At 41.2% G+C, this 26,024-nt stretch overlaps 2 protein-coding genes across 2 annotated transcripts; both read right to left on the bottom strand.

The window, feature by feature from the left end:
• Positions 1 to 1,088: 1,088 nt before the first annotated feature.
• RRAGC (Ras related GTP binding C) lies at positions 1,089 to 15,944 on the bottom strand. Its single transcript, XM_060089536.1, has 7 exons — positions 15,633 to 15,944; positions 13,705 to 13,908; positions 12,543 to 12,742; positions 9,909 to 10,023; positions 8,578 to 8,720; positions 6,427 to 6,575; positions 1,089 to 2,633 (listed from the first exon to the last, which is right to left on the bottom strand). The coding sequence occupies exons 1-7, from the start codon at positions 15,867 to 15,869 to the stop codon at positions 2,482 to 2,484; spliced, it is 1,200 nt and encodes a 399-aa protein (XP_059945519.1). The 5' UTR covers positions 15,870 to 15,944; the 3' UTR covers positions 1,089 to 2,481.
• A 3,137-nt stretch (positions 15,945 to 19,081) lies between these two features.
• Positions 19,082 to 25,976, bottom strand: MYCBP (MYC binding protein). The gene is made up of 5 exons (XM_060089540.1): positions 25,873 to 25,976; positions 25,606 to 25,678; positions 21,952 to 22,000; positions 21,579 to 21,708; positions 19,082 to 20,313 (listed from the first exon to the last, which is right to left on the bottom strand). The coding sequence occupies exons 1-5, from the start codon at positions 25,954 to 25,956 to the stop codon at positions 20,269 to 20,271; spliced, it is 381 nt and encodes a 126-aa protein (XP_059945523.1). The 5' UTR covers positions 25,957 to 25,976; the 3' UTR covers positions 19,082 to 20,268.
• Positions 25,977 to 26,024: the final 48 nt, after the last annotated feature.

The raw sequence follows: 26,024 nt of genomic DNA on the forward strand, positions 1-26,024 counted from the left end.
ACATTTCAGGCAAACCCTCGATAGTTTTCTGATTTTTCCATTTCCTTTTCCTGAGTTGTCCCCTTTCTTCATTCACTTTATTTCTATTCCACCACTTTTCACCTGTTCTCCTTACTCACTCCCTGAATTTTTAATTTTCCACAGTAGTAGGAAAAAATATTTCTTGGGCACCTATATGCCATGGTACACTCATCTTGAGGCATCATCTCCATTGAGTCAATGGGAGCCTGAGGCTGGAGATGAAGGCAGGCAGCACTGGGCTGCCAGGTCTGCAGCACAGGCCCCCACTTCACTACTAACTAGATCTATGACTGGGTTGCCCCCTGGTTTACCCAGAACAGCGTAGTTTACACCCATTGCTCTGGCATAATTATTAATGGCATCCCTTCCACTCTCAACAGTATCCTGATTTGGAGTTTAAGTTAATATGTTCATCCTATTACCCTAGACAATGTTCTTTACTCCTCTGGACTTCAGTTCCCATAATTTCAAAAAGGATACAGGATTAGATAGTATTTTTTTTAATCTATTTTTGTGATTTCCAATTGTTTTAAAATTAAAGTAATCCAATCATGAAATTAAAGATCTTTCAACCTCTACTTCCCTCCTTTCTATAAACTGATGTATACTTTACTCCAACCAGTTGAGACCCAACCTATGTAAGCAGAACTTAACATTGAATGGTCAATAATGAGTATCTCAGAAACTGGAAGAAATGAAAAATGAGCTGGAATCAGTGCAAATTTTGTATACTGTATTCTACTCATCTCATCCCCTGAACCGCTTCCTGGTTTGGATATCATACATCAATTATGCCAGGCCCTGGATACTCCCCACCATGAGTGAGATCTGTTGCTATGAAACACCATTTTTACCTAGACCTCCTACCCTAAACAGCAATGGGCCAGGAGATGGTTATCTGGACACAAGGCATGAAATTCCTGCAACAGGACAGAACTTGAAGTCTTGAAACATAAGGCAGTTTAACCATATGAGGCAGCAAAAGAAGAAGAAATGGATGATGACAGAGCGGGACGAGCCAGTGTTCCATCACCCCAACCTTCTATTACCTTAGGCAAATAAAAAACTTATTCTGGAGTAAATACATTTATTGATACCCATTTTATATAGTTCAATGAAATAATCTATAAATATAAAAGCATTTTTTTTTTTTTTTGGATATCACCATGGTCCATGTAAATACTCAACAGTCAGAATCGTCTGCAGGAAGCACTCCAAGTCACACGGTTAGGTTTACAGACCTGAATATACATATTTCATTAAACAGTGGCACTTATGTACTCAAGTGGTCCAGTGGCTTTGGAATATATGACTACTGGGCATGTGGAGTAAAAATAACGTGTAAGTTTAAGTCAATGGAAAAGGGTATCAACCTTCAACAAAAAGAAACAATTATGAATTAATATCCTAGGTGAAGAAAGTACCACAGTTGACACCTGGCGTCAGAATACTGAAGACGAAGTATGTTTAACGACACGCCGTGGTGCCGTGTGCTCTCTTCAAGTCCCAGTGGGCAGTCCACCAGCGCCTTAGGGTCATTCAGGATCAACAAAACAGCAATTCTTAAAGGATCACGATAGCTTAGAATAAAAGGAATGTGGGGGCTGGTATCAAGTTTAAAGAAAAGTGAGCTACGTAATTCAGTGACAATGCATTTCCCTCCTAAGAGGAGGAGATTGCGGGGAAAACAAATTTTTTTTAAATTCCCTTTGTTACAGTGATCAGAATCATTTATCTAACGTGGGAGCAAGAACCCAGATGTCTGGTACCCAAAACACAGGTGCAAAAATTTTCTTCTGTTTTAAAGTTTGTTCTTCAACACTTCCAAGGGAACTAATGCAGCGGCCACTGTTGAGCCTTGCTCTCGACTTGATGCAGCATAAAATTTTCTCATTTCCTCAGAAACAAATACAGGAATGTCCTTTGCTGCAGTCAGACCATGTGTCTTCTGAGTTAGCAAGCAAATGCATTTAGAAGGTCTGAGGTGTGCAAGGTCCAAAATTGAAATCTGAGAGGCAGTGTTAGAATTTAAGCAAGGCAGGATTTTCAGAGACTACTCAAATGAAAATCTAAGCGAAGCATATAAAAACTCAGTTCTTTCTATTATTTTCAACTGGTAATTGACAGCAACATTCTCTGGTAAGGATGCGTAAGTGATGTTATCTCCAGGTCCAAAATATCCCAACTACTTAAAGTAGGACCCCCAAGAGGAGAAAGACACTTGAGGTCTGTGGTCTATAGAATTCTTTTTTGCCATTTTTTTAAAAAAAAGAAATAGTAGCTTCAGTTGCACACCACTGGTTGAAGGGGTTTTCATCCAAATGAGAAACTCTACCCCTTGTCTCTAGTGCAACAGGCACCAGACTCCCACAAGCGGCAACTTCCATGTCCTGTAGCACATGGCATCTGACCCTGGAGTGAAGAATAAGCTGGCACAGACCCCGACCACCGGCATTCAGGCTAGATGGCATTTCGCGGCGTGCCGTTGTGTGTCAACGCTTTCAGGCTGGGGGCACTGGTCTGGTGACCACAGCTCCTGTGAGAAGTCACACCCACCTCAAAAACCTCATGAATAGCTTTTCGGAAACAATGGAAGTTGTAGTCTATTAAACCTGCAGGAGAGAAAAAGGATATCAGGCCTCCTGAATGTCAACTGGGAGACTATCTACTAGGAAACATTTGGTGATGGAAAAAAATAATTGATATGTATTTAAAAACATATAGCCAATTGAAGAATTCTTCACACTGGCAACATGATGAAGCGTATGCCCAAGTGTTAACATTGGTTACCTCTAGGGCCTGGAAGTGACCAGGGTAAATAAAAAAGCAATCAGGAAGACAAATTTGCTAAGAAAATTTACAATGAAATCTAAAGTGAAAGTAAAATACTTTTTGATTTATCAAGATTTTCCTTTTACAAGTCTCTGAGGCAGCCAAAGAAAAGCTGAAGGAAACAGTTGGAACAGCTTTGCAAACTGCTCAATAGAGCCATGGGGTTGGGAGGTGTCAGAGAGGCGCATCAGGCAGAGCCTCAGGAAGCCTGCTTCCCCTATACGGGAGGTAAGGCAGCTCCATCCTCATCTGCTTTATGAACTGGCTTCCAAATAAGATTTTGGTCAAACAAAGGGCTCCCTACAGGTACGTATGGACATATGGCCAATTCTGGCCACTGAGATAAATACAAGTGTGTGAGACTTCTGTGAAGTCTCCTTAAAAGGAAGACTTCCCTATTCCTCCCCATTCCTCCTTAACGTCCAGAATATGGATAAGATTGCTGGAGCTCCAGGAGCCATTCCAGATCACAAGGAGAACTTGAGAATAGAAGCCAGTGCTGAGAAGGGCAGAGCAGAAAGAGAGGACTTATGTCCTCGAGGATACTGGGACGTAAAGACAGCACACGAGAAAGAAATCACAACAATCAGATGTTAAAATGACTACTGGGAAAGAAGTCCAAAGGTGGGAGAGCCAAGTGCAGGGCAAGAGCAGCAATGAAAGCTTCAGGTGTGAGGCAGAGCTCTGAGGATACGAGCAGGATTTAATCAGGCAGGAAAGGAGGGCAGAATCACAAGACCACAGCAGGGAGCTGGCAGTGAGGAAACACAGCACACAGGTGGACAACAGGAAAGAAACTGGTCTGGCTGGAGATAGGGGTAGAGAAATTTGGGGAGAAGTACTGGGAATGGAGTCTGAATAAGCAGGTTAGAGTCAAATTACAGAGGTCCTTCAGATTCAGGAAAAAATAAAAGTTTTAGTAAGTTCAACTACATTAAAACTGACTTCTATGCAAATGGTAAAATTAAACTGACAATCAAGGAAATGTGAACACTGGCTGGATATTTGATGATATTATGAAATCACTGTTAAGTTTTCTTTTTTTTTTTTTTACACATCTACTGATGGTAACACTGCTATGCTTTAAAAAGCACACTACCTCTTACAGACACCTGCTGACATCTGTATAGACAAAATGATTTGATGTTAGAGATTTGCTTCAAAATAACCCAGTAGGGAAAAAGGTATAGCAAGCAAATAAGAATGGCTATGATTTTGATAACTGTTGAATCTGGGTGATAGATAAAAAGGGGTTCCTCACATTATTTTCTCTACTTTTTTGTGTTTGACAGTTTCCACAACAAAAGAGCAAAAGATAATAATTTAGTTGTGAGGAGGATATACAGCAAATAAGACTGACCATGTCTTGATGACTGTGAAAGCAGGGCGATGGGTACATGGAATCACTGTGCTTGTCTACTTTTGTGTATATTTGAAAATTTCCATAACCAAAAGTTTTAAAAATTTTTAAAGATTAGAATGGAGAAAAATAAAGAACTCCTAAGAAGTACAAAAAAGACACAGTACAAACAAGATAAAAGTATATGAACAGATAAATTACCGGAGAAGACACCTGAACAGACATAAAAGGGTACCTGCAGTGAAAAAGATGCTTGCTCTAACCCATAATTAAAGAAATAAAAACCAGAGCCAAATGAGGTACCATTTCACACCTACCAGACTGACAATAACTAAACAGTCTAACAATATCAAACATTATCAAGGACATGAAGTGACAAGAACTCCCACAAAGCACTGTCTGGGGTGAAAATAAAGCCACTTTGGAGAGCAATTCAATAATGCCTAATAAAGCTGAAGACATATGTCCTCTTTAAATTTCACTCCTAAATACTTATTACTCTTGAGAAATTCTCCATATGTGCAAAGGCAAACTTGTTCATGAGCATTACTTGCAAAACTATCTGTAATCTTAAAAATCATCTACATGTCCAGCAAGAAGAATATAAATTGTGGTATATGCAATCCATAGACTACTGTGTGGCAGTAACAACTGAATGAACGAACTGGAGCTACATCTATCGATACAGATAAATCTCAAAAACAATCTTGAATGAAGAGAAACAAGCAAGTTGCAGAAGACAACTTACCTTTGGACATCATTTACACAAAGATACACAATACCCTATATTGTTTAAGGATAGATATGAAGTGAAAGACTAAATCATGCACAGGAAAAAGAAAACACTACATTCAACAGAGTGCAAGAGGGGGGTTTCAACTGAGAAACACACAGAGGACAAATATGTATTTGTCATGTTTCAGTTCTTAAGCTCAAAGGTGAATAGTCACATTTTTGTTGTACCCAAAACACTTTGTATATCTAAAATATTTCAGTAATATCAGTGAAATAACATTAATTCATTCAATATTAATTAATATCACAAACCCAGGCAGAAGAGCAGGGACTTGTTGCAGTGAATAACAGAGAGTTACTATAGATCCTTGAGTAGTTAAATAACATGATAAAAGGAATTTTCTGAAATCTAGTCTGCCTTTAGAATAAAAGATGATACATGCTGAGCCCTTAATATGTATGTTGAATGCAGCACCACAGGCTGGAGGAATGAGGACCTGGATTGGAGTCACCAACAGTGGAAATGGAAAGGACACCCGAGAAACAGTTCCAAGAAACAAATGGTAAGATTTGGTGAAAACTGAATGTAAACACAGGAAAAGAATGGAAAAAGGAAAACACAGAATGCTCTCTGTGAGATGATCTGCAAGAGCCTCATGGGCAATTACACCATACGATTACCTGACTGCACATAGCTAAGCTTGGACACCAGAAAAATGGCATAACGAGTAACAGAAGTAGAGCAGCCGGGATGGTCATGAAACAAAGAGGAAAATATTCATCAGTTTTTGACACCATGGACAAGATAAAATATTTAAGTGAAGGTGTCTTACTAATAGCTCCAAACACAGATGGAAACACAGACCCAAGCCAGAGTTGCAGAGGTGAATTTTTCAATCAACTACACAGAGAAGATTAACGGAAGGCATGGATTAGATGCGCTGACCAGGAGAATTAAGTGAAGAAGTGGGCAGGAGACCTGGCTCTGAAGAACACTCAAAAAGAAAAACAGTAGAAACAGGACAGGTGGTCAGAGAAACAAACACATAGAAGAACCTGGAGAGTTCTGCTTTAGGGAAGCAGAGAGAAGAAAGCTTGAGGGAGGAGGGACTGACAGGGTCACATGCTTCAGAAGGCTGAATAGGCCACAGAATGAGAAAAGGCCACTGAACGCAGCAAGAAGGAGACCTAGTAACCTCTCAAACAGCCTCAGCAGACTGGTTCAGGTGGAAGCCAAACCGTAGGCAGTAGACAGGTAATGGAAGGAGGTAAAATGAGAGAGGCTAGAATAAAAAACTTGATTTAGAATAGAAGACCAAAAGAAGGCAGGAGAAAGTCTGCACTGTATGTGGACGGGAGGGCATAAAAGTAGTTTGAGCTGGTAAATCCTCTAACACTGCAATATTGTTTTTTCTTGCTTTCAAGAACCTAAGAAATTATGACAAAGAACTTAAAGAAATCTTTTTAAAATGCATTACCTTTTCGTTCAAAACTCTCTTCCCTAAGGATGCAGACCAGTGCCAAAAATTTAGTCACCTCCTTTAAATACAGGACCGTTGTGTTATTCAGCTTGATGATGGCCATAGATTCTTTGTCGTAAGCACTTCCACTTCCATCTTCCTTTAACCTGTTTTAAAACAAAGTATCATCCAGTAGAGGTTTCCCAACTCAGCATTTTGTCACATTTGCACAACAATAAGGGTTTCCACCCAGTTTCCTGAACGTCTTTTGAGAAAGGAGAATGCCCGCTCGCCCTTATTGGAACAGAAGCTGTGTTTAGCTATGGGTGCGCAGCCCATGCTGCAGTATTCATTCCATGCGCTCACATCACCTTGTTCACCTAGGATGCATGGAACACAGCAGGTTTCCAATCTTCCCTCACACTAATTGGTGCTGACACCCTCTACAAATAAAGAAGGACCTGAAATATGAAAACTGCCATCAGTGAAAAAGGAGTAAATACAAAAACTAAAATAAATAAATACAGTCCCATTCAAAAAACATAAATCAAGAGTCAAGTAAGCAGGACTTCCTGGTGGCACAGTGGTTAAGAATCTGCCTGCCAATGCAGGGGACACAGGTTCGATTCCTGGTCCAGAAAGATCCCACATGCCACAGAGCAACTAAGCCTGGGCGCCACAACTACTGAGCCTGCACTCTAGAGCCCGCAAGACACAACTACTGAGCCCGCGTGCCACAAATACTGAAGCCTGTGTACCTAGAGCCCGTGCTCCGCAACAAGAGAAGCCACCACAATGAGAAGCCCGCGCACTGCAACAAACAGAAGCCTGCAAGCAGCAATGAAAACCCAATGCAGCCAAAAAAAAAAAAAAAAATCAAATAAGCAGCAAACTGAACTTCAATAAAGCATACCAAATTGCACACATGTATTGTGTTAATAACGAAGTAATGGCTATTTCTCTTCTTTTTTATAATGTACTTTATCATATATAATGTAATTTACAGTGTACCTTATACTGAAAATAAACTTTATAACTAAATTTGATTTTTTTAATTATAAAAATTGGCTTATGAAAATTTGATTTGTTTTAAAGAAAAAGCGAATGTTCTATTTCATCTATTTTTAAAATTAGGAATAGGAACATGAAACTTTTCTGCATAACCTATGGACAAAATCTCATTTTTACTGTGGAAAGAATAAAAACAAAGGAGAGCATATAATCACAAAACTGAAAAAGAGACAGGAATGCAAGACAAGAATAGACAGGTAAAGAAGAGGTAACACAAATGCATTCTCCTACCCAGAGGCAGCTGGACAAAGACACTGACAAGTTAGGCGGAGAGAGCAAGGTAAAGGGTAGGGACAGAGAGATGAAAGAGGAATTTAGACTAGGTGGAGCAGAGAGGAACAACAGATAAAGGACACAGGTATCAGAAAGCAAAGGTAGTGTCAGAGCATCGAGAAAGTGCATTCTGAGGACTGATATTAATACGTGAGATGAATCAGGGCTATTAGACGCTGCAGAGGTTACTGGCTTTCGAAACACCAGTAAATTCACCAAAGTTTTCACTTGTCCTCTGGGTTATTCTACAAAATCACTTCTTTGCCAGCTTTTACAAATTTCTGTATAGAGTGTGGTAAATATGCATAAAACAAGAGTTTATATTTTAGAGACTTATTTTGGAAACTTAGATGTATAGGTCAAATGTTTATAAGTTCTTCTGACATCCAGAATTCTGATTTCCTTGTTTCTGAGCTCTCTGAAAGATTAAGGATCCCTCAGTTCCACAAAACCTGAGATTAAATTAGGAACCAGTACATACTTTGTTATTCAGAGTGTTTTAAATAAATTAATCTTATTTATTGATCCAGCTAAGTCGCAGTAGTGAGAAGACACAGTACAAAGCCCCCAAATAATAGCGGGTGAAACTTTCAGTGATAGTAAGTCTGGCACTAGTCACACCGCTCTGATCCACCTATTCCGAAGGAGTAAGACCCAGCAGCCCACCCACGCAGAAATCATGCTCCAACTTGAAGCACTATGGTCAGAACAATTCTACTTCATACAGTACTTGCTAGACGCCTCAGAAATTAATCCCCCTGACAAATCAAGCTGGTAGTCTTCCCCGTATCTGAGATCTTGCAGAAATATATATGTACAACTTACCCATATATACAAGACACATCAATTACAACATCAATCATGTCACAGCAAAGTTCATACGACTGCATATCCACAGGAGAACTGTCTGTTGCAATGTAGATTTTGCTGACAACATCGAAGAGAAAAGCTTTTTCAATACCTGAATTCTTGAAAAAACAAAGTTGAGTGTTCATTTTTTTTTAAGAATCACATTTGTAAACTTATCAAAGATCTTGAACCACTGATTAACATCCAAGAGCATTTTTAATTATACAGCCTAAAACCAAAAGAGCAAATAGTACTTGCTTAGGAGACACTTCTCTTATCCAAAGAATAAAAGTGGAATTATTTCTCTGCTCTGATTTACTGACATAATCGCACCAGTCAAATTTGTTTTTTCTTCATCCTCTTTACTTAAATGAATTATTTCCTAAGACGCCACACACACACCCAAAAAATTCTCCAAAAATCAAGCCATGCTACATTTTCAATAATCCTTTTTGTGGCAATAATCAATCTCTGCTTCAAATGACCTTGCTACCAGAAAGGCTTGATGTGGCAATTAGCAAACCATAAAAGAATATTTCACGTCAACATCTAGCATAACCCCAAAAGCCCAAAGAATTGGGGATCACTACACATTGAGTCCTTCAAAGAAATGTTTGGGAAATATAGTGGCTGAATGCTAAATTTATTGGAAGAATATCCTTTTTTATTAAGCTGAATCCTCAAAATAAGTAATGTGAAATATGACACAGATTATAGTTAGCAAGGAAAGGATCAATTTTTCAATGTGACCTCCAATAAGGCAGAGATTAAGTCCAATTCCCAAAACCCAGTCTACCCTACTTTCTACTTTTCCTTCAGGAAATAGATACCATGAAGATATTAATTCAGAAAGCATGAGAAAATTTTTCATCAGGGCATTTTAAAACAAGAAAAAGTGAGTATGAAGGAAAAAATTCAGAAAATAACTCAAGCCTTTTTTTTTTTTGGCGGTACGCAGGCCTCTCACTGTTGTGGCCTCTCCCGTTGCAGAGCACAGGCTCCGGATGCGCAGGCTCAGCGGCCATGGCTCACAGGCCCAGCCGCTCCGCGGCATGTGGGATCCTCCCGGACCAGGGCATGAACCCGTGTCCCCTGCATCGGCAGGCGGACTCTCAACCACTGCGCCACCAGGGAAGCCCTCAAGCCATTTTTAAAATGTTTTTATTACTTACTTTACACTTAATTGTATTATTAGTCCTTAAGCTTGATTCAGACTAATTCCAGCCATTTTTTGGAGAACTTGATAACACAAATATATTCAACAAAAACAGAACCAGAAACTACAGTGAATTAAATAGCTCACTTACTGATATAAAGATATTTAATAGATTTTCCAAGGTCGGTAGTTGTGGGATAAGTTTCTGCACCACCTTACTAAAGGCTTCAAATATTGAATGGTCATAGATACTAGTCAAATAAAAGCTGAAAAACACAACATAGTTTGATTAATTTGAAAAATCTTAAGTCCAGTGACAATTATCATGATACATAAAATTTTAAGTTTCTTAACATTTGATTTCCGTAACTTCAAATAAAGCCTCTTTATCTTGTGTACCATCCCCATCATGCAAGATGACAAATGCAGTTTCCCCACCTGGCTTGTAGCTCTCCATCCCTTCATTGCATTTACACAGAGGGCAATTGAGGCAGTACACAGGGAAGCATTTTCAGATGCAGAAACCTGAATGTTCACCTAAGTCTTTGCAATCTGTTCCAAAAACCTTGGTTTCTTAAGCCCATAACTGACAAAAACCAAGATAAAAGCAAGAGAAAGCTCATAGGAGATAGGTGACATTTATTAAGTAAGAATACAATACAGGTCTCTACTAAAATGTTACCGCTTCAGAAAGTTCCTTCCTGACCCCCCTACCTAAAATAGTACCCCTGTACCCATTACTTTCAACCCCTTTCCCCTAATTTGTTTTTCTTCACAGCACTGGTAAATACTTAAAATTATACTATACATTTATTTATAAGTGCTTCTGAGCTGTCTCATTCATCAGAATATAAGCTCCATGAGGACAGAGATTCTGTCAGCCTTGCTCACAGCTGCAGGCCCACTACCCTGAAGAGTGCTCATAAACATTTGGTGAATAAATGAATGAATAAAACTGGAGCTTAGAATTTATGTAAATAACATATTAAGGAGGATGAGAGCAGGGGCTCTAGAGAGAATGGAACAGCTATCTGGAGGCCTAAGAGGATGCACAGTGAAGTAAAACTTGTAGATTTAACAAAACACATATTTGAGAGAGAGAGACCTTTAACAATAACAGTGTGGTCAATTGTACCTACTTTTTCACTCAGGAAATACACTCTTCGTTATAAAGTTGTATCCATTATATAATTATAAACACAAATTACACAGTCAGAGACACATAACTGTTTATATCACACTTTGTACCTGATTCAAAGATACTTTCAAAGAGCTCACCTAAGAAGCTAACCTAGATGGGGCTCTAATCTAGATGTTAGAACAGTGGCACAGGTGAGACCAAGATGATCCCCCCACAGGCACTAGGGTCAAAGGAATATTTTGGCAATGTGAGAAGGTCCTGCAGGAACTATGAGGCTTGGAGGTGGATGGGGACAGGGAAGAACCTCCAAGCCACAGGGCATTTCATAGTAAGCTAAGTTTCTGGAAATTGGAAATCAAATACAGCCTCATCCATAGGTCTGCTAGTTATTAATAAAGCTTAATGCTGTTAACAAGGCCTAGGGCCCCACAGAGAACTGGAAAAAGGGATGGTGCGTACCAATGAGGTGGGGTGCCCTGGAAAGGGACACAGACATGGTGTTAAGAGGATCAGAAGGGTTCCCATGGGCACTGGAGAACACAGGACAATCGTGGCTTCAAATCCATCATTCATGGTGGAAGAATAAAATTGAAGAATTTTATGGGAAGATACTTTCACTTTCTCCTACAAATACTGCTGAATTTTTTTAAAGCCTGAAATTACTTGCACATATTTTAATCCAGGCTAGAGGTCAATGAGACTTTTCTATGTGGTTTCCTAGGAGAATAACAGAAAGATTTGGAGCCAGAGGCCCTAGAGAATATTAGGGGTTGAAAAATGGGGGTTGGCTTGAGCCTATAGAGAAGTCATTATAACAGACCAGGGATAAGGAAATAGCTATGGTTTGTCTCTCGCCTGCTTCCCCTTTAAGCTGTTTATATCATCAAAAGAACATTTTCTTGGGTACTTTTTATTAGTCATTTCTACCTAAACCATAAAAAAATAAATAAATAAGATGTAGGAAATATCTCTTATACACTTTCAGAACACAAGTACACAAATCATCAATCCTATCTAGTAGATGTTCTTTAATCATTTCTTAATATTTAATTATGAATCGGCAGTTCTTTAAACTTGAGAGTTCTTTAAACATGATAAGATACACTCACTTAACCCAATTTTTAGAGATTCATAAAAGCATAAGTGTTTTAAAAAACATAAACAAGATACATTAGAGTCCAGACATTAAAGTGTACCCTCTTTAAAAAGCTCTTCCTACTGAAACAGATACTGTGAAAGCTCAAGCTACACTTTTACAACAAATGCGACAGAGATTCCTTGAACTGAGGCAAAAAGGAAAAAATAATAATAATAATAATGAAACTAAGAGAGGGGAGCCCCAAAGCAGACTTATGCCATGAGGAAACAGCCTGACTCCAGTCTCTTGAGATGAATTTGTAAACACACCTACAGAAACACACTTCACATGACTTCCACCTCTGAGAAAATGCAAAAAAGGGGGAAAGTAACTTCTCATAACATCAGGCTCCCAAACCTGCTAGAATTCAACAACAAAGAGATCAAAAACATTACGGATTTGGGAAGGGTATATCAGTAACAGAGAGCTACGTGTTTGTAATGACAGAGATGGGAATACATTTACACACTTTCCAGGGCTCTCATATCAAACACACAGGTTGTTACCTAAGGTGGAGTTTTTCTAGCCCAGCATCTGCAAGGTCATCATTGGCCCTTTGATGAATGTCCCTCTGTGTTTCTATTTTGTGATCATCAGACAGACCATCAACTTTGTGAATAAAAACCTCAAAATTCATGTCTGGGTTAACTTTGTAGGCTTTAGAAACAGTAATGTGAAGTCTTGTTAAAGCCTCCATGTAGTCATCCTGTAAGTCAGAACAAAATATTTTTTAAAAAGAAATCTTAAGAAAGCCTCAAACTACCTCTTTCCCCAACCACAGAAAATATATTATCCCAATTATTCATAAATATTCAAACATCCAAATACATTAACTTATACCACTAAACAGATCTTCAATCGCTCAAGATAAAGAATTCAACTACCAAGTTAATGCTTGTAATTTTTAATACTGATAATATAAGGAAAGGAAATGGGAAATGGACACTTCTTCCCAACAGAATTTTTAAAGTAATCCCAGCTCTGCCATTTATTAGATGTGTGACTTTAAGCAGGTTGCTTAAACTCTGTGATCTCAGTTTACTTACCCATAAAATCAGAATTACTGTACATACCTCCCAGTTTTGTGAGGACATTAATTAGGTCATGTATATGAAAGCAGCCGTTACAGAGCCTGTCACTCAGAAAGCATTCCTAACTAATGCTTAAGCTTAGAAGAAGTAAGATTCTTAAGGATGGAGACACGTCCCATCAGTCTGAGTGCCCGCCACATTCTAGGCCCTCAATAAGTGCTCCTTGGGCTAAACCCTACTTGGTCAACTAAAGAAACTATTCACTTTAATATTTACTGACTCAGTTCTCACATTCCTCCTTATATTATGGGCACTGATGAGACCTTTTCAGTGAGTGACATCACTATTGTAATAGTTAATAGAGTACAGCAATATCTACTATTAACAAAAACGGAACGCTGCTCACTAACTAGAACTCAGGGATATAAACCATATCTCCTAGTCATCTGATATTCTGTACTTGCACAATGGCATGCCTGTTCCCAAAGCACCTCTGCAGGTACATCTCTCGCACTGTTAGGGAATCTACTGGCAAAGAAATAAGCTGCAAGAAGCACATGACAAATAAACAACTTTCCTTTGTTCCTACATCTTCCGTCACCAAAGAAGAAAAGTAAACATTATCATTTCTAACTACCTGTGCATCAATGACATATATCAAAGCTCCTGTTCCCCTGAAGATCATCTCGTAGTCAAAAGTAGGGTCGAAAAAGTCCATTTGCCCAGGAAAATCCCATATTTGGAAATTCACAAAGGAGCTATTTGAAATGTCATCTTTGTAAATCTTGTTGGTACTTTCCAAAAAGAGGGTCTCGTTGGGTGACATTTTATGAAACACCACCTGTCAAAAGAAAGAAAACAATTTAATAACTACTCCACTTTTTATTTAAAATACAGAACTCCACCCTGAATTAACATAATTTAAAGAACTTGATCCTATAGCAAAAATTTTAAAAGAGGTAAAAAGTGAATGGTGTATCCACTGGTACCCACTATCCTTTAACTTCTAACAGAAGACACCAAATTATTGAAACCAAATCACCAGAAAAGCTGAAACTTTTCTGCTATTTTCTGTCTGTATTCAATACTAGCAGTAGCAATGTCTCTCATTTCAGTTTGATTTTTTTTCTGTAAAACTATCAATTCTGCCAAAATCTGCTTTAAGATTATAAAAACTTATAGCTAAAGTTTAAGCAGTTTTGTTCACTGAAAACTTACTGGAATGCCCACATCAGGCTCTGAAAAATAATCAGAAATGAAACTGACTGGACCCTGCCCTCAATAGGTTTGCAGTCGTGTGGAAGAAATGAAACAAAGGCAAATTACACCAAGCAGAAAGTGACATATTGAGGGAGGAGGAATATATGTGGGGAGGGGAAAGAATGGGAGTTGACAGGGAAAAGACCGCTCCCAAAGAAATGGTAAAGGCAATTGTTAAGAATCAGAATTATCACAATCTATACAATTCTAACACAAAACTAATTTGCCTCTCTGTTACTTTCTACATGAGGAAAATGGATAGTTACTCCCAAGGCTTAGATAGTGAGTAACAAGTGAAAAGAATTAAAATCAGTTTGCTAAAAACCTACCATAAATGTACTCAGATTTTGCTGTAAAGGTAAAAGATAAATAAAACACAGTAATCCATTACATGTGGAAGAAGGTTACTTTTTAAAAACATCATGTCTACAGAATATCATGCAGAGATTTATTTTGGAGAGACCTCTGCAACAGAGTGGAAAGGGCAAAAGGTCAGGTATCTAGCATTTTATCGCCAGCTCACTTTGTGTGTAAGAGCCATGGCTGATGAAGGAGGTCAACCCTGCCTCTATTTCCCCCTTATTAAAAAGTGAGGAACCCTCCATCCGTTCCCGACATTGCCCAAGTGAAAGCACATGGACTGACAAAGGTCTGCAAATATTCTCCAGGTCTCAAAATTTTTGTAGCCACACACAAACGGGGGAAAATAACTAGTAATTAAACTCACCGGGCCACAATTACTAAAATAGGTGGAAGAACAGCCCCCAAATCCCACAAATGTCACAGTGAAGTCTCTTTCGTACTAGTAACAAGAGCAAGCATTACAAAGGCCAAAGAGTCACTACTCTTTCTGACGCTGCTCCCTGGGGCTCACCTGGGAAGCCCTGAAAACTCAGATCACCTGAAGTGAGAGGCACAAACACAACCGGGTCCGGGGACGGAGTGTGGGAAGTTCTCCAAGTTAGAACCGGGGAACAAGTCTCAGTTTCGTGAATGGTACAGGGGCTGGGTCCCAGGAGGCGAGGTCCCGGGCGGTGCCACGGGCACCTGCCTCGCTCCGACCACTCGGGGAGCGCGGGGACCCAGTCGGCCTCGGCTGACCTGGGCGTGGACTCCAAGATCGGGGTCCCGGCGAGGGCCGCGCCCGGGCTCTGCTCCCCGGAGGAAAAGAGAAAGCGCGCTGGGACAGCCCGGCCGGCCACCCCAGCCGCCGCCCTCCTCGGGGCCTCCCCCCCGGCGGCCACCCGCGCCCCCGGGTAGAGGAGGGAGGGGGAGGGGCGCAGGGGCCGACGAGGCCCCACTCACCTTCTGGATGGAGGACTTGCCGCTGCGCCTGAGCCCCATGAGCAGAATCCTAGGCTTGGAGCTGTCAGCGCCCCCCGGGCCACAGCCTCCGCCGGCCCCCGCCCCAACCCCGCCGCCCGCCGCTGCCGCCTCCTCTTCTTCCTCCTCCACGCCGTAGCCGAAGTCCTTTGGGAACGAGTCCGCCGGGCCGTAACTGCCGGCGAGGGGCGTCTCCTCCGCCCCGTACTGCAGGGACATGGTGCTGGAGCCGCCGCCGCCCGCGCCCTGACAGGCCACGCCAGGCCGAGCCAGGCCGCCGCCTCCCCAGGCCGCCGCCGCCACCGCCCCCGGCAGCCGCCACCGCCATGCGGCCCGCCCCCCGGAGCCCGGCTCTCATAGGCTCGGCGCCCGGGCCCGGCCCCTCATTGGCCTCCCGAGCTGTCACTCGGGAGCAGCAAGGTAGGTGGTGCCCGTCACGTGCCCGGAATCACCTGACTCGGAGCTGTGGAGGGGGGAGGAGGAGTCACGAGGAGGGTGGCCCGGCCCGACTGAGCCTTGAGCCCTCTGCCCTCCGCCCCAGCCCGCACTTCGGCCCTGCCCAGCCACGTACCTTGCTCCTCACCGCTCTCCTGCTTTCTTCCGGGCTCCGGAGGCCATCGCAATGGGAGATGCTCTCTGGGCACTTGGGAGAATTGACTGTCCTCCTACTACTATTGTGCTCGCCCAACCAGTATTTATTGATGCCCGCGAAGTCCTGGGGCACAAGGGGCACAGAACTGGAACCGCCTTGGACCCTGCCTGCCCTCAAGTTGCTCCAAGATTAATGGGGATCGGACCTCTGCGTAAGTAGCTTCCGTACGAGATATCAAATCGTAAGGTCAAAGGTACAGATAAAAATGCTCGTGAGTTGGGTGGATGGGAGCATCTCTAAGGAGCTGGCGTCTGAATAGGTCTAGAAGGATGGATATGGTTGGGATGTGCAAAGGTATGGAGGAGGAGCCAGCCAGAGTGAGGGCAAAGCGTCAAACAAGGCAGAGTCATGGGTGAGATAGTTCGTTCTGGCAGGTAACTGGACCCTGATAGGAAAGCAAGTGCGAGCAAGGGAGAATGTCTTATCCACTTTCTTCAGCAAATCACTGACAGTGAATACTCCTGCCACTTCACACTCATCAGGACCAGATTCCCCCTCCTCCCCACCCGAAGTCTACTTCTTCAGTAATCCTGTCCACCCATAGAACATTGCCTCTTCTATGACCTCCTTCAGATCAGAAACCAAAGGAATGAATAAAGAAAGCAAACCAAAGCAAATGCTTATCACCAATATGTTTGGGAAAGCTAGAGGAATTTTTACTCTTCGGTCAGGCTTTAGAATTGGAAATTTGACAAAAGAGGATCCTCTTCCTGAAGGGGGCATGGGTGGTGGTACTGATCTTCCAAGGAAACTAACTTCTTGATTATGAAGGGAAAGCATGTATGCAAATCTGGGACTTGGTTCTGTCTGAATGTCGAAGTTAAAGGTAGGACACATACTTAGAGGTCATCTAGTCCAACCTCTCACCTAAAGAGAATCCACTCTACAGTGTCTCTGACTGATAAGACATGCAGCATACACTTCAATAGATCCCAGGGAAGAGAGCTCACTATCAATAGGCATCCAATTCCACTGTGGTAAAACTTGGTAAAGTCTCTTATTCAGGCCAAAAATCACACTCCCTGGAGCTTATATACCAGAGTCTATAAGCAGTGGTCTTCATCTTTTTCACGAGAGCACCTCAAATATTAGATTACGGTCTTCATTACCCACTGTCTTCTCTGTTCCACATTAAACATACTCAGTTCCTTCAGCCATTCCTTCTACAGTAATGTCCAGTAGCACTTCCTGTGATGATAGAAATGTTCTACATCTACACTGCCCAATTGTTGCTAGTGTGACTGAGGAACTGAATTTTAAATTTTGTTTAATTTTAATTGCCAGATGTGGCTAGTGGCTACCCTATTGGACAACACAGCCTTATAGTTTCAAATGCACTCTCCTTTATATGCAACTGAGCTTGTCAACATCCATCAAATGCCTGACACCTACAATGCAATACTGACCAATACAGCCTTCAGGGTGACTGTTCAGCACCTGGACAACATTTCTATTAATGCTTTCCAGAATGGAATTTTTTTTTTTTAATATCCGTGGAGTATAAGTGGTTCACAATGATAGTCACTGGAACTAGTACTTTGTCAGCAATCCTAGTGCCTAAACTTGTATAGCTACATTTTTTAACCTAAATGTAAGACTTGATATTTCAACTTTTTGGCTTGGGCTGTGAAGTTCAGGTACTTCAAGTTGTTGATCATTTTCAAGCTCATTTCAATATAGTCTACCAACCAGCGCTTCCAACTTTGTGGCACTTAGAGAATTAGCATTACTACCATCTGACCCATATGTAGTCCTTTACAATTTGCAAGGTACTTTTACATCCATTATGTTTAATTTGATCCTTACAATACCTTGTGAGGTAGGCAAGATAACGAAATCTACATTTTATAGATAAGGCAGCTGAAACAAACAGGAACTAAACGGACTGGATCCTTTTTTACTCCATTGAGCATCTTCTTGTATACTGTCTTCGTCCAGATCCTTGATAGAAATGTTGAAGAGGACCTCCAGAGGCCAGGCTGACCCTGAATTCATAGCACTGACTGATACAGCAGTTTAAGCAGGTCAGTTCCCCCAAAAGGTCTGATTATCCAACCCACAGGTTGCCATTCTGTTCAAAAGGATGGTACAAGAGACAGTCATCTGACTTACATAAATATTAATACCAGTCCCATTGGGAAAAAAGCAGATGAGGGTTGGCTGCCAGAAAAAATTTCTACTTGCCTGTCCACAGAGGGACTGTCATACCAATTGCTTAAGGAAGCCAAGTCTCCCTCTCTTCCAAAACCCCCATGGGGCCATGTTTTATTATTATTTATGGTTCTTAGCACATCCTGTCCCACATTGTAGTTGGTTATATACGTGGCTTATAGCTAACTTCAAGTCATTCACCTTTATAACACCTAGTACTCAGCCCATTGCTGTCCATGTAGGAGGCACTAGAACTGGTAAAACATAAACCAATTCAAGTAAATGTTCTTCCAACTGTATCTGACTCCCCTCCAAAAACAAACTTGTGACTAGAAGAGGCACAGACCATTGCCACATTCCTGCCAACATGACTGATTGAAATGCCCTTATGATTGGCTTGGTCACAGTTTCCAGCAGGTGCTGAGGCTTTTGCTAGTTAAACCAGCTTTCATTGGATTTTGTTTTCTATGTGTGTTTTCACCAAAAAATAAAGACATTTCTCTAACAATAGGGACAGAATACATGAAATAGGACTACTTCTTAATAATGCTAGTCAATCAATAAGGAAAATAGGTGATCAGTAACACAAAACATCTGACTGTAGGTCTTCCAAGAAAGCAAAAAGGACTAACAAACAAGAATATAGTGCTTTACCATTTACAAATCTTTAACATACATCCCATTTGACCCTCACAACAACCCTGTGAGGTAGGCAGCACAGATATTATTCCCATTTAACAGATGAGGAAAGTGAATCTCAGAGCAATTAACTGATGTGCCCAAGGTTCTACAATTAGTAAATAATTTGTATTCATATCAGTCTTTTGCCTAAAAATTCAGCACCCCACCTCCCCTCATACTTGCCTACCTACTTCACAGGGATAATGAAGATAAAATGAATTCAAGGCTAGAAAAATACTTTGAGGCAAAAAAGCACTATATAATTATACCTGCAAACTATAATTTTCCACGATATATGGCTCATTCCCCTTCTTGTCCCAGCTTGTGCGTGAACCCAGAATTTTATATTGCCTCTGTTCTGTGTTCAGCTAAGCAACAAGTAAGGCAGGGGAACAGTGTGATTCTCTTTTAAGTTATATAAATTACAATCAGGATAACTGCTATTATAGCAAGTTGAAAAACAACACAGAAAGGCCAATGTGCAACTGGGACCCACGGAAGCACACAGTAAAGCAAGGCAACATTATCAGATAGGGCATGATTGCATAGAAGGAAACGTGGTGTCAGAGTTCACACTGGTACACACACAGTTATCTAAGGCAAAGTGGTGGCAAAGAAGAGTCATTTGTTCCACATTATATAAACAAGAGCAGAAGATTCATGAGATCCCATGCAACAGTATCTTATGTCACACAGATCTCTCCAGCTGCCTACAGAGAATATAAACAACAGTGTCATCTTCATTTTAAAGAATGACTGTACCTGTGTTCATATCCTGAACTAAACCAAGGAATAGCTCCATGCTAAACTTCCTTGGCTAAAATACAACCAGTACCATCATTCCTAGTCAGACTAATAAACAGAATGTCTTTTAAGGTAATGAATTAGATGGCTGTGTTTAGATTTTTTTTCAGGATTCCCTTTTGATTCTCCTGCTTTTAAGACCCAAAGAAAGTTATATTGAGTTTTTATTGGTGATTCTAAGTATATGTGTTTATAACAGTTAAAGTGTGATAGGTGAATTTAACATATTAAAAGAGTGCTATAGCATCTGTTCAGAAAAGATTATATACTATACAAACTATTCAAGTCATACAAAACCATTTTTCAGTGTCTTTTCAACTGAGAAGAATCCTATTCAGCACGCTTCTCCTCCTGAGGTGGTTCATACTGATCAAGCTATGGGGCAAAGACAGAGGAGTTTAGGTGAATTTGATTCTAAATTGGGTAAAAAACTTAATAGTAACAAAATGAGTTAACTATTATAGTCAATTTAATTACTGAATCAGTAAGTTTATATTAAAATCCTATCCTTTTTAAACCACTCAGTGATTTTAATATTTAATATAATCAAACCTAGTGAAAGTTCTTTTTAAATAAACCTTTAAAATTACTGGGAAACTAAAACTTAATTCCCATTCATGACTGCACTACACAAATACCTGATATGCAATAATCTATATCTTCCCAAAGATGTTGTGGCTTATAGTAAGGTACTTTCTTCCTCTCTACCATAAGTTTACTGAACTTTCTCCTAAAAAGCAGAAAAAAAGAACTATGTGACATACATTAATCTAGCCAGTCAATGAGGAGCAGCTAACGCTTTTGACTTAAAAGGTGCCAAAAAGTTGTGTGGCATCTACACACTGTGGGATCTCGGATAATTTCAGACACTGAATTTTCTGTTATGCCGAGCTGGGGTCTGCTGCAACACTGCGCTGAGATTTGAGTTGTTCCAGTTAGCTGTCAGATTTGAGAAGCTAATTAGACTTCACTGTGTTTTAGTTTCCTCACCTACAAAATGGTCTGTGCACCCGTGTCACTTATCTCACAAGGTTGAGAAGATAAAACACATCATGAGAAATGCCTAGAGTCACGTGAAATGCATTATGTGATTCAGATGTGGTAAAATCTCAAAGACTTAAGAGTTGACTAGTTTGAACTTTATGAAAATTCTCACGGGAGCTTAAACAAAGAAAAAACTTCAGCGCTAGACAAAATTAAGGGCAAGCAAATGTACCGAGGTTAAGTGCAGACAAGTTTACAGAGTTAACACATTACAGGGCCACCACATGACTACGCAGATTGTGCACTGCACAATCTAATGGGTTCCATTAGCAAAGCAGTGGCCCTGTATTGACCTATTAAGTCAACTGCCTAAGACTCTAAGAAATCTCCATTTACTTATAAACCACTAATCATTAACCAATATTTTCATCTTTTTGTCGATGAAGGTTCCCAAGAACCTCTTCTTGACCACACTTTGCTCATCCTATTTACAGTTTGCTTGTGGTTTTCTAGACAGGGCATCAGCTTGGCCTTGCAGTTAACTGAGATTGATATTCACCCGCCTCCCTCCCCTACTGTCCATTTTAGTGAGGTTTTGGTCATATAATCATTAAAGGTGACATTATTTTTAATATGAATTCTTTCAAAAATTTTACCTTTGTTTTCAGTTTTTTATTTTCTTCTACAATAGCTTCATATTTCTCTTTCATTTCTGCCAATTCTAGGCGAAGCAGCTCTATTTCTGGATTTTCTGGGGTAGCAGCTCCTAAGTGATGCTTTAAAAAACTAATGTAAAAGTTAAGAATTTACTGAGCTCAATGAAACTAATGAAATAGCCTTTTGAAATAATTCTCTGATGAGAGTTACCCCACCCTACCACAAATATTTACCCAGAGATCAAAATCCAAATACTCAAAGAAAGTAATTTTTTCAATAATCAAAAGTATTTTAAAGGTTATTATCTATGTGAAAAAATACGAGTTCAAAAAAATAAAGGCCTTTTTCTGACTTGAAAAATGAAAAGGATACTCCAAAGCACTATTAGGTTTCTCTGGTTCTTCATATAAGGCTACCAAAACTGCAAATCAAAAAGCAGAAAAAACAACAATTAAAGTCTTAAATTAAAATGGCTGAAATTATATTCCATACCCCAGTAAATATTGAGTGTCTATTATACACCACGCACATTGCTAGGACTGTCCATACCATGGTGAACAAGAGAGGCAAGGTCACTGCTCTCAATAAATTTACAGTCTAGTGCAAAAGATGAACAAGGAACTAGACAAAAAAAGACTATCAAGCAGCAATATAGGGTAATGGGTTATAGGAGCACATTGGAAGAACACCTAACTCAGCCCAGGGCACCAGGGAAGGCGTCCCCAGGAAAGAGAAATAAGACCTGAGACCTAGGCAATGGTTTCAGATAAAAAGGGAAGGCCAGGGGCAAAAGAACAACATATTGAGGAACTGAAAATTCAAGTGTGTCTAGATGGAGTTGTGAAAAGGGGGGCTGGAAAGGTGGTTAGGGAGGAGACTAGAGGATCCTGCAAGTTCAGTCAGGCCTTGGTCCTAAGAACAAAATGGCATGTAATTAAACAGTTATAAGCAGGGGAGTGACAGGATCACTCTTGACTCCTGTGTGGAAGACTTAACAAGTGGGACAAGGATTTAAAGGCAGAAAGAGCAATTAAGAGGCTGATATGGTAATCCAGTTTCAAGAGAGTGACCTGGGAATTCCCTGGCAGTCCAGTGGTTAGGACTCTGCGCTTCCACTGCAGGGGGCACGGGTTCAATCCCTGGTCGGGGAACTAAGATCCCGCGTGCCTCGTGGCGCAGCCAAAAAAAAAAAAAGCCAAAAAAAAAAAAGGGAAAGAGTGACCTGCACTAGTGTGGTAGAGGGATGAAAACAAGGTAGATACGTTTGAGAAAAACTCTGTAGAGAATCAACAGGGCTATGGTTAACTGTTGGAAGGAAGAAGCTCTGAATTCAAAATGTTCTTCAAGAATGAAGTTTCACACACAACATGCTAAACAACCACCAACCAAAAACTTTACCAGTAATCAACATGCTCAAATCAAAATAAATACTTTAGTGGTTTCATATCCAATAGTTCATGTCAGCACTACCTTTTCCATCTTATTATTGAACACATTCCTTCTAGGATATACTACTCAAGTAAAAATCTAAACCAGTGGTTAATTTTTTTCTGCACGGAACTCTTTGAAAAATCTGATCAAAGACAAAAAACTCTTATCTACACTCAAAAAAATGTGCATATCTAGACCCCAGTTTAAGAACACCTCATAAACCAACTTACATGCTTCCCTTATATTTTTTTAGAGTTGTAATAACCCTTCAAATATAGACAGTATTTAAAAAATCAAATGGGCAACTAATACTAACAACTTTCATTAAGTTCTGATACTCTTCTAAACGTACTTACAGCACTGTTTTTTAAGAAATTGGCATATTTACATCATCACTGCCCTCTCCTCTCCTTCCCTCTTCTTTCAGTGTTACAGTACACTTTAATTCCTCTACTTATTACCTTTTTCTTGAAACTATGTACTCAAGCCTGTTTCTTCTTCCATTAATGTCCACTGATCTCTACCAAATTCTAACTTTATAAGACATGAATACTCTTACCCTTTCTTCCCTTCTTCCCCTACCCTTTCTTTTAGCTTCTAAATTTCTGTCAGTGGTAGTTACAAGGTCGATAATTACAGAACATAATGTAAATGTCAAGTTTCCTGTGCTTTTCTATAGATGAAATATACTTCCTTTTAAACAGACAAGAACTCTATACCCAGTGTTTCCCTTTTTGCCTTAGCAGCCAGGATTTTTAGAGGTTGATACAGTGCTCAAAATAACTAAAATGCCTCTTCTTCCAAATGACTTATCTTTATGTTTAGCCATCCCTATAGCGTTTTAATGTTAGCGTTTTAATGTGGAAATAAGCTGGATAAAAATTATAAGTTAAATCTGTGTAAAGTACACAAAATCAAACTTTAAATAGATCATATCAGTAGATACTCTGTTGTCTGATGTTACTTAGGAGACTGGAAATCTGGGAAAGTTGAGGGGGAATACCAGTAGATGTCAGTAAGGGAAAAGAAGCCTCTCGTGGTTTCCAGTCTCTCATGAAGGAAAATCCATGTGTGGCCACAAGGCTGAATATCTTCATTTACTTCCCACTATCGTCACTTCTCTGTTCTTACCAGTGTATGTTTCATTCACTCCATCCAGCCACTCTGGCCTCCTTACACTTCCTGAAACTCAACATCACACTTCATTGAGGTCTCTGCTCAAATGCTCTTACGAGAGGCCTTGCCTCACCACCCTACATAAAATGGCACACCCATCCTCCTTATCCCCTTACTTTGCTATGTTTTTTTCATAACACTTACCGCTGGTTGACACTATGGTTTATCTGTCTCCCCCAACTAGGATATAAGTTCATTTACAGCAGGGACTTTTTTTTCCCCCCACTGTTGTATCCCCGGTGCCTAGAACAGACACCTGAATAAAATGGTTAAATAAATGAAAGAAGTGCGCTTGTGGAGTTTTTTGAGGGGTGGGGGAGGTCGATGAAATTCCAAGAGTCTGTGATACCTCCCCAGATGACAGCACAGGTGCTTTCATGTAGTCCCTTAAATGTTTAATGAAACTTATTTGCAAAGAGATAGGAAACTGGTACCTGAACCTAAGGTAGCAACTCAAAATTACCAGCCCAGGCTTGGGAATTAAAAGCCCTGCATTCTACTAAGACCCAGAGTTGCTATTCTCCCAGAATTTTCTCCTAACTTTTGCTTCTGGCCAAAGAGCAGTTACCAAATTATTTCCCAGATACTTACTGTACTTCTCATAGGGACCCAGATCATCATCCCTGCCAACTCCTCTGTTCTGCACCCTTGAAAGTTCCAGCCAGTGAGTTGAGTGATACATAACAGGCATTCGCCTTACGGCTTAGCTAATGAAATAAGCAGTACCCACACTACCTCTTGGAACCCTCCAGTTTCAAGCACCTTATTCATCTACTTAGATCTTGAACCCCAGAGTAAGAGATACAGTGTAACAGCTTCCATTTTTAAAAGTGAAAACAATATAACTGTTTTGATGTGCCCTCAAGCTCTTTAAACTGTGATTCTACTTTAATTGTGAAATCTGCACAAAGTAGGAATTGATATAGACTACGAAACGGGGTTCGGTTGAAAAGCCACAAGCCAAACCGCTACTTCGGGGATTAGGTTCACTTAGCTACTTTATAGCCCGCTTTCAAACCTGGTCATTTCCTCACTTGCCCTTTGTTCAAAGTGTTTCTGTACAGGATTTTGAGGGCTCCGAAAAAAGTGTCAGGAGGGAGGAGTTGGGCTCTCAAGGTCTTTAGCAAACATGCTCACTGCGGCTGCTCAAGGCAAAGCAACGGAAGTTGGAGGGACTTCTCAACAGCTGCAAGAGTTTCACTCCCTGCGGCGAGAGCGGTAGCGAGTGCGAGGCTACCCGACCCCGGCGGCGGCCGGCAGCCAGGCGTGACCCGCCCCCGCTAAACCCCGAGGCCCACCTCGCTGGACCCGGGACGGGTTCCACCTGTTCCCCTCCTGCCCCACGCCACGGCCCGTCTGGGGCGCAGCGCCGAGGAGCACGACGAGGTCACGAGAAACCCTCTCCTGGCCCATGCTCACCCTTGGTCAGCGTGTCCAGCACCCCCGACTTCTCCAAGTACCTCCGGAACTGCTCGCGCTTCGAGTCGGCGGCCTGAGGAGACACGGCGGGTCAGTGGCCGAAGCCCGGGGGCCGGAGCAGGAAGAAGGCGCTGGGAGTCCGGCAACGCCGCCTCCGCCTCGCCACCTCAAGCCCCCCAGACCTACGCGCGCGCTCCCACTCCCACCCGAGCCGACCAGCGGCTAGCTACCGCCCGCATGCCCCCAGCCACGCCGCGCCCCTCTCACTTTGTAATGGGCCATAGTGGCAGCGGCAGCGGCGTAGCTGGCGCCGGAGACCGTGGCGGGAGGGCTCGGAGTGGCACTGCCCATGCGCGGAAGGGCGCGCGCGCCTGCGCACTTGCGAACCACGGGCCGGGACCGCCGGGGTGTGGCTCGTT

This window comes from Mesoplodon densirostris, chromosome 2 (assembly GCF_025265405.1).
Source record: "Mesoplodon densirostris isolate mMesDen1 chromosome 2, mMesDen1 primary haplotype, whole genome shotgun sequence".
Lineage (NCBI taxonomy): Eukaryota > Metazoa > Chordata > Mammalia > Artiodactyla > Ziphiidae > Mesoplodon > Mesoplodon densirostris.